The following is a 12,613-nucleotide window of genomic DNA, read 5'->3' as shown; positions in this document are numbered from 1 at the left end:
TGGTGCAACACTACAAGATCTCTGGATTAAAGTGATACTAATGACTGAAAGGCAGCTATAAGTTGATTTCCACCTACCCAATGAAATAATTATATTAGTTATCTAATAATATAAATGTATACAGCAGACATACAGTTTATGTATGAACAGAACCTCTGTGCAGGACTTTCTGAACATTTTTATATGCATAGCCATTCATCTAAGTAGCCTGATTAATGTACTGGCTTCATTCTCGAAGATGAACCAAAGGTGGCACCACAAATTCATTTTTCAGTGCTAACGAAATAATGCAATAAGAAATAGTTGACTTTATTCCAGACAACAGTACAGACCTACTCCTGCACCATAGGAGGTGGCCCAGGTATATACTCCCAGGTTGTAATTTCACTTGATGTGGTACTGGAAAAAGCAGGATCCAGAGATACACATAAACAAATCAGAATATAATTCCCTCTGTTTGATTTCTCTCGCATGCAAACACTGAAAGCAAAGCCTCCACTGTATCACTTGCTACCTCGGATGCCGGCTGCCCCCCTGGAGCTCACCCGAAGACAATGGTAATGCGCTTCTGAAGACAACTTCAAAGGTTGTGCAAGGTGGTCCAGAAGGTCCTTCTCCTCCTGACCCCTCCCACTGAAACGCAGTCTGCCAGAGGTCACTCTGCTTCCCCCAAGCCAATCCCTTAGTTAAAACCAGTAGCAATAACGTCTCAAATCTACTAAAATCAGGAAACTATTTTAGAAACATCTTTCTTTGACACTCATCAGATCAATTAAGTATAAAAAACCCCTAGCTTTTGGTAGGATAACATATTGCAGAAAGAAGATTTTCACTGTGTTGAGCTATGAGAGGCAAGTATAACATACTGTTCTAATAGGAAATACATCCCTCCACCAACTTACGGTTTCACATATATCACATAAAAAAAAAAAGTAAGCAAGTCCACAGTGAGCAGGACTTTCAACATCATGAGAACTAAAAGACCTGATGGCTAGGTACAAATTCCTGGTGAATTTGAACTACTGAAAGCAGATTATTCATCACAAACTGACAGTCCAAGAGCCAGGAACTTTGTTGCTGACCGAAACAAAGAAACGCATTACACTATAATTTAGATTGAGGAACAACCAGGCAGGGGGTTTCAATCTCCTGCTGTTTTGTCGGTCATTCAGTTGAACAAAAAAATTGTACAGCTGCTGAGGAAACCTTCACAAGAGTGAAAAAGTAACGAGGTCAGGCAACTTTTGACATGTGTTCTTCCTGGGCATGCAGTGAAGATACACACCTAATAATTTTCACAAGGTGTACTCCAGGGGAGAATTTTAGAAGTCCATGTTGTAAAATGTGGTAAGAACCCTATCACCTCTAACTGTAATGCCAAAATGAGGATTTATGTACCCAAAGCTTGCAGCATCCTGCCTGCCCGCTGTGTGCTGTGGTGAAATGGAGCGAGCAAGCCTACCTGGTGGAGTCCGCCGAAGGTTTCATGTGGCCCTGGCTGCTCTCCTCCCAGACGCTGTTTGCCAGCTCGTTCCCGATAGAAGACATCACCTTGATGAGCTCTATCGGCCAGTCATCCAGGTCGAGGGAGCGGACCCGGGAGAGGTGCGTGCCAAGGTTTCGGTGTATACCTGAGCATTCGATACATATGAGGGCTCCCAGATTCAAGCTGGCCCAGTCGGGGTCTACAGGAAAAAGGACACAAGCAATTAGTACAATGAAACACCAAACAAAACTTTCTAGTTAATGTCTGTGGATAAAGATTAGAGGAAAAAGACACAGGTGTCCTATCCAAAAGCACAGCTGGGAGGTCTTCCAGTAGGGTCAGTTTTGCCCTGTGGAGATACTAACCCTTCTGAGAAGCCCTCAAGGAGTAGAAAAAAAACCTGTGTATGTGTGTGGGTGTCTCAAAAGATGTATCATTCAATATCTAATCCCAAGAAAAATATGAATTGGAGAGAAAAGAAACAAAGAAAATATAAACGCAGTGGCAGGCAGCTGATGATGAAGTCGTGGAGAAATCCCCTCCTTGGGAATCTAGAGCCACTCGCAGCCAATTAGAAGGGAAAAAGGAGGAAAAAAAAAAAGAGCGACTAGATACAATGTCTCTGTTGCTAACTATATCAACTCCCTTAATAACCATCTATATCATCACCTGCATATGGCTTTTACATCTAACACACTATGGGGTATGTTTTCATCTCTAAGATCAGGGAGATAAGTACTAAGATGAAAATGTGATACTTTGAACAGTCTCAGTTTTCGTGTATGAGCCAGAAGGATTCCACCGACATACACACACAAAATAACCCACAAACTATAAGGCTGTGACAAACCTGACAAAAGCCGGGAAATTCAAAGTCATTTCCCAAGACTGCTCACTTTCTTTGTCACTGTGCTATGTTATTTAAACCTAGATTTGTATGTATGAATCGCCCTCTCTTCAACAAACATTCATTTTAACAAAAATGCAATGAAAGACGTATGGGAGGAATTTTTGGTGTTTTTTTTTTAATTACCCCCTGCTGTCAGATCTTTTTTGCCTTGCCTTACCCTGAGTCTCCTGAAGAACTAGTGGCTATCACTAGTGCCAAGTAGGAAAATGTGATTAACTGAGAGGGCAGGCAATTTTTATCCAAATCTAAATAAAATTTAAACCTGATAGAAAATTAATTTCCAGTGTTCTCTTCCATTTGGGGAAATTTAATCCAAAGACTTGTTCACACTTTATGTAACTTGAAATTGAAAAGTTGTTTATGGCAGCTGAAACATGTTTCCTAGTTCTTTGCCACGTCACATTTGGACAAAAAATATGAGAAGAAAGCAGTTAATTCTAATTGCAAAGTGCAACATTTCATTGAAATGATTGACATTTTTCAGTCAGTCCTTAGAAATCTAAAAACATCCCCAACAGCAAAAATTCCTCATCTTATTTCGCTTGAGCAGAGCAACAGATCTATTGCTTAAAAAGTTCCTGCCCATACCAAGCCTTATACTAGAAATACACAGCATTTCAGATCTCCAAAAGAATAAGGTGAGACAAAATTCCTGCCTGCTTTCCAAGTCCTTGGTAGGACAACCATGACAAACCCCTTTCCCACACCTGTTTTGGTATCTTGTCAGTGGGAGAACCAGTAGTATATTTGAAACACGCTAAAAATCCTGAAATATGATTTGTCAGTAAAAGCTTAAACAGAGTAAATTATAATTTAAAATTTGCAAATTGTGACTTGGAATGAAATCTCTGTCCCTGACCTGCAAAGGCCATGGTTATCTTCACAAAAATAAGAAGTGCAATGAACTCAAAGAAGCACAAACTCAGAATGAAGCAAGATAAAAAGTACTGATTAATATTTTTCCAATTATTCTAACAAAACTGACATTAAGGATCTCCCGAATACCTCTGTGTACTTGAAGCCCATCTAGCCTATATTTTACTGAACAAATTTTTCAAGTAGTCACCTCCTTCTAATTGACAGTGGTGGTAAGATGTAGTAGTCCACCAAAGCCATAACCAAGAAGTGAAACGAAATTTTATCAGGACAGTATTTTAAATTTCAACAATCTGACAACACACGGCTGAGTTTGAAGGTGTCAAACTAAGACAAGCAAGTGTTGAACTCATTACAGACGTCCAGTGAAAAAACAGACTTGTTCATCTTGTTTATACCTGAATAACAAAGAACAAGACAGGGCTCTGATGAGGAGCTTGGACAAGTGGCATCACTTGATGGATTCTGGGAAAAAACCTGACCTGATGTCACTCATGACATTGGTTTCACTGTGTGCACATGAAAAACTGTTCTCAAAAGGATGCATGCTAGACCACAGAAGTCACCACCCACCAATGATTAAGGCAAGTTATAGTAAATTACATGCTCAGGTATGTACTTGTTTGCAATTCATTGCTCCTACTTGCATCTTCCTCTTCCGATATCTGATTCTTTATAAATCTCATGCTTGAAAATTGTTATTACTGATTTATACAGAAAAGAACCACACATGGTTAGTAAGCCACAACTATTCAGGTTTTGCTTTTTTTTAATTTATTTTAATTTATTTTATTGTATTTTATTTTATTTTATTTTTCCCCCAAGATAATAATCGAAAATCAGCTCCCTTTTCCTGCTGATGCTAGCAATATGCTCAGAACACTTAAAATCACACAGCAAACCTTTCTCCAGTATGCATACATCCAGATCTGATGGTAAAAGAAAGCAAGCCCATTCAATGCAGCTAGAGGTGCTATAACGTTAATTTCCCTTTGTTTTACTTACAATTAATCAAAAAACCATTAACTTTTTACATCACTGAATATTACCAGATTACAATTGTCACCTATCCCTATTCTTAAAGGTGTTTCGTTCTCTTCTTTTTTAAAAACCTCCTCCCCACTTTGACTTGCAACTCAATCAGATTGATTATTTGAAGGTGGAAGCTCTTTGAAGAAGTCTTTTAGGACAATAACCCCTTCGCCACCATCTTCTCTTCCCTTTGGACATGAGGTTGCTGATGAAAGGCTTTGCCATGCTAAATCCTGACAAGTTCAGCGGAACAGGGAGGAAGAGAAGAGCCAGGAAAAGAAGGAGAAGCAGGAGGTGAAGGCATCTTGCAAAAGGTTGCAGCAAAGGAGCGAAAAGTTAAGGGTTTTTTTTCCTCTATTCTGAATATAAAATTAAATCTTGTGATGGGTCTGATAGGCTTGCCAGGGCCACCCAAATTATTACTTCAGTATTTGGTAAGTTACTAGACTCCTCAACTAGAAAACTCATGATGAGACCTTCCCTCTTAAAGTACTCCTAGTTTTCTTCTAGAATAGAAAAGACCTAATATTCCATGCTGTCCAGATATCTTCAAAGAGTGATTCATATTTATCCTTTGGTCTGCTTTTTAAGTACTAAGGCTGGAAGAGCTAAAATCCTTTGGGGACAGAAATTTAGCTGGGTTTGCCTAAGAAATCTGATTAACTTCAGTGCCTTCTCCAGATAGAAGTCAGCACTGGGACTCCCACACTCTGGGAAAATGCAACATCAGTTTCCTTCTGAGACATGAAAGGAGATCTCCTTGGGCAAAACCCCCAGCACTTAAAGACCACTTTGCCTTATCTATTACTCTGGGATGGGAACATTTAAAAAAGGACTTTGAAAAACTTTAGGCTGAGCTTGCCAAAGGACCAAAGGCTGGCACCACAGAGATGCTGCTGGTACCGCTGCTGCTGATTAACATAAAACAAGGGAGAAATCCCCTGGTGAAACAAAGTGCTGTGATGAAGTGCTAAAAAGGCAAACGAGCTCCAGAAAGAGGAAGAATGAGACTTCTGAAGTGGAAGATTGATGGCTCTTGAATAGAGCTGAGGGACAGCAACATCTCATGTCCCTTTGCTCCCAAACATCTGGCTTTGTGAAGATGCAAACTACGTAAGCTTTCCATAAGAGCACCGGTATTTGTGATGCTAAAAGCTCTGGGGGTGAGGACTTGCCCAGGAGAGGCAGAAAGGGAAAGAAGGAAATAAAGCAAAGCCCAGCGGAAAAAGCAGCAAGCTGAGGTTGATCTCATGTGAGTGTTTACATTTTAAGATACATCACTTTGGAAATATCTCAGACTTTTCAGAAGGAAAGACAGTGGCCCTATAACCACGGAGGCCAAATAGCAAGAAGAGTTAAAGAGGGTACAAATTATCTCCAAAAATACAAAAATTTAAGAGGTTTCCGTTCAGCTTCCAAAATCAGCCCTCCTTCCCCAGAAGCTACACAACCAAGTGTTGAGTGTTGCCAAAAAGGGCAGTCCCACCCTGCCCTCTCCCAGAAACATGTTCTTGGCACATCCTTTCCGCTGGCACCGTGAACGCATGGGCAGCTTGTCCCATGAAGCAACCTGGAAGAAAACCAACCTGGCCAAAATGGGAAAAAGAGGAAAAAAAAGTGACCAGTCAGCAGGGTCCAGGAAAATGCCACTCAGAGCTCTACAGACAGACAATCGGTACCACTCCCACTGCGGTCTGCTCACAGCGACTACTTCAAACGAGCTAAATACACATTCAGGTTGCTTGAAGAACTCATCCTTCTCATATACAGCACAGCATCTTATATGACTTTCACTTAAACTATATCAAAACTTTGGTGTAAATCTGAATGACCACCATGTTAGTATGAAAGAACACCAATAAATAAGAATGACTCTGGGCTGTATATTTTAAAATACCAGCCAAAGCATGTTTATTGCATGCTGGATTACTAGCCAGTGGAGGGTAAAGACCTTAATTTATCAGTGTTGCCATTATTTCCCTCTGTCTGCGAAAGTCCCTGTGAAATTGCTCTTTGGGATCTCCCTCCAGCAGGTCAACAAGCTGTTCTGGCAGCATCCCAGCCCTGGTGCTCAAAGCCCAGCCCAGCCAGGGGTCACATCCCCATGCGCTGAACCGCTGGGGACAGGGCAGCTGCCTTTCTTCTTGATCCATCTCCTATGGATGGCATACAAGGATCTGACAGTTTACAAAAGCAGCAATTAAAATCAGTCTGTACATGAAGTGCATTTTGCTGGTGTGGACTGGAAAAATCTTCTATTTTATTTTAAATGGTTGTTAATGTGCTAACCACCTTTCCTTAAAGCCTTCTGAGGATGAGGCAGGCGACAACACATTTGTTTGGCGGACAACTGAATCAGCTAAATTGCTGACTATACAGATAGAAAATTAGTTGTGCAAAAGCACTGGTGCTTATGTATGAATGTTCGTTTTAAAGTTAACTGGGATGTTAGAATGTCTTACACCAGTAGTCCAAATCCTAAAGGGCAAGTCTTAAAAGAAATTATACTCAAAGAAAAATAAATGAATATTTTTCCATTTTAAGCACATGTAAAAATCACAAGAAAAGTTCTGACTTTCAAATACCAAAGAAATAAAAATGCACAAGTTCTCAAACCTTCTTCTTCTACAACTAATTGCTTTAGAGGAAGAGTACTTCCTTTTTGTGGCTTTGTTGCAAACCCCTGGAACTAAAGAGCACCAGAATAATGACCTCAGCTGGGGTTAGTGAGGTGAACCGCAGCTCAAAGTATTATCGAGAACACTTCTCTGAACACTATGTTTTAAAAAATATCTAAAAAAGGGAAAGAAGCATAAAGGGGAGAAAAAAAATATCCCAAATCAGTTTTCTAGTATCCAGATATAATGAGCAATGACTTTGGTGTCTTCTGACAAGTAATCCTAAAAAAAAAAGCAAACGAAAAACCAAAAAAAACACCAATCAAGCTGTACCTCTTTGAAAATATTACCATGGCACACATGGCCCCTCTACACAAAGTACGAGGAAAATAGAAGTAACTGATGTCAAACAGCAAACTTCTTTTTCCCTTTCTTCAAAGGAAAGTGAAGAAATGCTGACATTTAAAGTGGCATGTGAAACAAGAAGAAGAAAAAATTAGGATGCATCTGACATAGTGTATATTAAATACAAATTAAAATAAGCCTGATTAAGCAAACTCCATAATGAAGAAGAAACGTACAGACAACATTTGGAACATAATACTGAAAAAGACAAAGCCTATGGCAAGCGTTCACCTAAGTCTCGGCCAAGAAGTTGTTTCAGCCAAGGGCAGAAGTTAGTTTTCTGAAGGCAGGTCTCCGTACTTACTTTGTGCTTCACAGTCCACGCAGTGGGAATTGCCTCTGATGTTCCTGATGGACTGAAGGGCCATGGCCTCATTCTGACTCGTCAGACGGGACTGTGGACACATAAAGAAATGCATAAGCAACAAATAAAAATCCAATAAAATTAGATAACACAACTGTCAGCTGAACGAAGGGCAAAACCCAAAGCCTAGACCAAGAATGAATGAACGTGATCAAGGACCCTCAAAATCCTTAGTTTGCTTCTCAAGCCATGGTGATACTTCGGCATACACAAGAACTGCAAGTCTGCGCTTGCCAAGCAGGGACTTCTCTTTGTTCCCATGTTTCTTGATAGCTCAGGATTTCTCCCAGGGCGCTCTCCACCCTGGGCAGGAGCTCCCAGCGCTCTGGGGTCTCCAGCCTGGATTCTAACAACTGGAGGGGACCACACAGAGGAAAATCAAGCTTGAAAATCAACCTTGCTATTCACAAGAACAGTAGTCACAGTGTAGGTTTGGTTCTTGAGATAAATTAGATAAGAGTATTATTTTATAAAATCAATTTCTTTTATTGATGTGTATGCTTTTGCTAATGAAGACTAAGGCATGGTTTGCAAAAGCAACTGAAACCTTTTTATCATCAAAAGGTCAGATTTACAGACAGCTCCCATTTAAATCCTCTCCATGCTGGCCTGCCAATGACCTCTACTTGGACCTGGAAAGACTGTCACGATGTACAAAAAGTTCAGCTCTACTCAAATAAACTGTCTTGTGGGCTTTCTCAGAAGGAATTTGTTAGCTGCAGCACATGAGGGTCTCTTTGCAATGAACTGATTTAAACAGGATGAGGACCAGGTCTTAAGCATGGCCATGTGGAGGTATGCCCTCCTGATCTATCCATAGAACACCTACTAAACCTCTCCAACCAAATGCACTTTGCTATTTAATCTAGTACTTCTGACATGTTTTGAGACCTCAGTAATATTTGAGAGAAAGAAAAAAACCTTTCTGAGCATCGTAGTGGGTTTAATATACAATCCAAAAAGCTCCCTGTACATGTAAATTCTTATTAATCGGTTATCTCCTTTCAAAAGAATATTTAATATACACAAAGGCCAATCCACTCTGTGAGTACTGCATAGTAAATATTACCACCCACTCTTTCCTCTTTTGTACTAGTAATTTTATGTAGGTGCTAATGTACAAATTTCCTCTATTGTGCTCCCTTAACACATATAGTTGAATGTGTAAATCCATGAAAGACAAAAAAAACATAACCGGTGTTTTTTCTCTATCTCAGAAATACATGTTGGAAATAAATACATTTTAAACAATATGGGAAGTAATTTATATCATGATGATGATAACTACTGATGTCTGATCTACCCTGGTAGCAGGCATTCATTTCAGAATATGAGCCTCCTCCTCACAATAGAAAAGTCATTAATGACATCTTGTTAGGTAGATAATGTTATAGCATCTACATGTCTGAATAATTACTCCTCACTTCTCTCCCTCCACTACCACTCAACACTTTGCTCTCTAGTTGTGATGTGTTTGCAAATACAGACTCAAGAAGCAGAAGTTCTCCTGCCCTTCCAAAAATGAGCAATGGCTGAAGAAGTCTCAGATTTTAAACATTTATTTACTTATTTTGTCAGGAAAGGAGAACAAAATACTTTTGTCATCATATGAAAGCATTGCAAGGTAGAAGGCCTGTTCCTCTCCAGCAATGTTCATCTTCCCCCAAAAAGCTTTGATAAACTGTTTCAGGATTCGCTTTCTATTAGTTGAGGCACAAAAACATAAAAAAAAAATAAATTCAATGTAATTAAAGAAAAATTGTGCATAGGCTTCATAAAGCAACAGACACAAAAGCAACAGCTTAGTTTTGATTCCTGTGATTCCTTCTTCACAGCAGAGTCTTAACGCTGAACATTACTGCACATTTCTGGTTAGGCCAACCAGAATGTTTAGTTAAATTTTGCCATGCAGGAGAGCTCAGTAGATTTAACTAGAGATTTGACTATTAAATATGCTAGTTTGGGGATCTGCCTCCACTTTTCTCCGAGTCAGGCTTTTCCTAAAGGGTCTTGTGCAGACCTCTAGCCTGAAACAACCCTGAATCTGCAGCTGTGACTGCGCTGTACAAGTCCATGACCACACCCTGAGATTCAGTCAAAATCTTAAGAGCAATACCAAAGGCAAAAAATATAATCCAGGAAATCTGTTAGTTCAATTGCTGTAAAAAATAACCTGTAGAAGAGGCTGCAGCACCAGCTGTCTTGAAATATCCAAGACACGCATACAGATCTAACGCTGCTCCGTCATGTGCCTAATACCTGCATGTTGCTAGTACAGGTTTAAAATTCGAATTTCCTTATTATGCTTTCCTTTCAAAGCTCAACCAACCATTATTTTCGGTATTACTCTGTGTACCATACCTTGTTCTTGCTGCTCTCACATGACTGTAAACTGGCCAAGATCTGACTCTCTATGGCTTGTACCCATGCATCTCTTTCTTCATATGTGGTAGCTTCAAAGTGCCAAGTCTGGCCGGTGAGAGAGACAATGATAAACTCAAAGTTTTCTTCTTGTTCTGAAAAAAACATGCAAAAGGGAAAAAAAAAATAAGTTTAGGGATATCAATAGCTAGGCCTAAGTAATCTTGGTTGATGAGCATTTCTGCAATGTAAAAAACAAACAGGTCTGGACACTGAAGTTTGACGTTAGATATATCCAACTACCTACCCTGCAGCTGCACAATGCATCAGAAAACGACCTGTGGATCCATTGCTTTTTCTCTCCAAATGTTACGTAGATAAAGTACTGTTTTGGGTAAATATTCAGTTCCTGCGTGTGCTTGTGGTTTTTGTATTGAGCCTATACCTTTCCTGAACACAAAGCAGCTAACAAGCATAATTTGGATTATAACCTGAAGTGCTAAGAGCTATGTAATGTAACAAATGAAGTGCATCACAAAATAACTTAAAAGACGAATGAAATATAAAGAGTCAACAATACAGAAAATTTGACAATTTACCCTCTTCCTTCAAACACTTGTTTACATGTACAGATGTATTAAAAGTGGATGTGTGCATCTTCTTGTCTACAGCATAAATACTTTGGGCTGTAATACAGGATTAAAATCAGTTCAACCTATTCAACATTCACATGTGACATGGGAGATGAGACAATGATCAGAGGAACTAGCAGAAAGGGTCAATGAAATATCCTTGGGGCTACTAGAGTATAAAGACAAATATTCAGGCCAGAGGATGGCAGCGTATGAAAATACCAGCAGAACTGAACTAAACGGACACACGCTCCAACTACACATGGGACACAGAAGTCAAATTAAAAAAAAAATAAAATAAAAAAGTCAAGGAAGTTGAAACAGAGTGAGTGGAATTGGGAAGGGCAGGCACGAAGCATGAAAGGAACAGAATAATAGAGCACAAAGTTCTGGTGAACATCAGCCATAATGGGCCTTGGAAAGAGCATTTACATCTGCTTGTCTGCTAATGACTTATTATATATTCAGAGCCATGAAACTCCTGCGTTACCTTGTCATCCATAAGCATGCAAAGCTAAGTGACAAATCTGGCACTAGGTTTAACGACGGTACTGCTGCTCACTGGCAGTCATTTTCTCAAAGTGTAGGACAACTGGTTTTCTTTGATAAACTCCATGCTACCAAGGTGAGCACCTACACTGCTTTAATGAAGCCTCAAAAAATAGCAGGTTACTTTGCACCTTGAGGTGAGAATAAACATGGAGGTAAAGGTTATTTTCATGCTGCATGAACCAGCAGTTTTACTGAAGAAAGTAGCATGTGGGATAAGTGGGGGAAAAAAAAAGAGAAATGATGCAACTGTACAGCTATAACTACTTTTCACTCTAGCAACACTGTGTTAATAACAAACACGCAGAATCATTATCCAAAACACTATGATTAAATAATGGAAAAAGCCATATTTATCAAACGGAGCTTTCGAGAGTTTATGAGAAAGATGGAAGAGGAACCATTCAACAATGTAAGAAATTACGTTCAGTCTTGTGCCCTGTCTCCTCTGGGACAGCACAGTTATGGTCTTCTGCAGCAGCCCCTTATAGAGTCCAATCTAGGATATTTATTTTTCTTGGGCTTTTCAGTGGCTTCTAAGTGATAAAACTTCGTGCTCCCATACACCATCCTACATAAGCCAAAGGCCTGAAGGAGTTGCCTGCTAGAGAAAACAGGCATCTTACCACCTCAAGTTAAAAATTCCCCACACTCCTTTTGAAGCAGGTTGGGGGGCTCATAAGGATGCAAAGACACAGAACGGTGTGACAAGAGAGAAGACTTCTCCAGCACATGTGGCAGGGCTGTCTTCTCAATGCATAACAAGTATACGTGGTATATAGCTAATACTCAACAAGTATATATATACAGTGCATCTTCAGAGAGATAATCCTGCACTAATCCTGTACCAGTTCATCCCAGCATTTAAGTACTAGGTGACTTTACAGTATTACAATTCCAGACCTTAGAAGAAATATACACAATCACAATGCAGCATCACCGAATGCTCCTGTCTCCTGTTTGCTGATAATGCTGATCATATACATGAAGCTGGTTTGCTCAGGAAGGGCTTATGAGAAATTAACTCTGCAATTCAGCGAGCACACCCTTTAAAAGTGAGGTTCAAACACTGTCCTTGCAGCGGTACCTCTGCAAGCTTCATCTTCCAGAAACGCTACACAGTTATCCCCCTGCTTATAGGAGACCTACGGCAGGGGACACAAACTGGCCGTTCAGGTGACAAGTGCAATTCAGGAAACACCTCCAGATGTTTCCAGTGGTTGGTCTTTTATATGCCAGTCTTCTTTTCCCAAAGGAGCAGCTCCTGTGTTTCATCTCCTGACCTTTTCTGCTGTGACCAACTGGCACTGGTGACAGAAGCTGCAAAGACCTCGCACAGCCTTTGTGGCTCTGGATCGCAAAGTCCACGTAACAAGCTGG

At 40.0% G+C, this 12,613-nt stretch overlaps 1 protein-coding gene across 6 annotated transcripts in view; it reads right to left on the bottom strand.

Annotated features, from left to right (window-relative positions):
- The window catches only part of AGAP1 (ArfGAP with GTPase domain, ankyrin repeat and PH domain 1), a 361,066-nt gene that overhangs the window by 38,650 nt on the left and 309,803 nt on the right, over window positions 1–12,613 (bottom strand). For all 6 annotated transcript variants that reach the window (XM_080347158.1, XM_080347153.1, XM_080347156.1 and 3 more), the window contains 3 exons: window positions 10,053–10,207; window positions 7,632–7,722; window positions 1,463–1,685 (listed from right to left, as the gene is read on the bottom strand). In XM_080347158.1, the coding sequence (XP_080203284.1) occupies window positions 1,463–1,685; window positions 7,632–7,722; window positions 10,053–10,207 (469 nt within the window). The remainder of the gene's footprint in view (window positions 1–1,462; window positions 1,686–7,631; window positions 7,723–10,052; window positions 10,208–12,613) is intronic.

Source organism: Nesoenas mayeri (assembly GCF_963082525.1).
Source record: "Nesoenas mayeri genome assembly, chromosome: 6".
In the NCBI taxonomy this organism is placed as follows: Eukaryota; Metazoa; Chordata; class Aves; order Columbiformes; family Columbidae; genus Nesoenas; species Nesoenas mayeri.
This window is presented reverse-complemented; position numbering and strand designations above follow the sequence as displayed.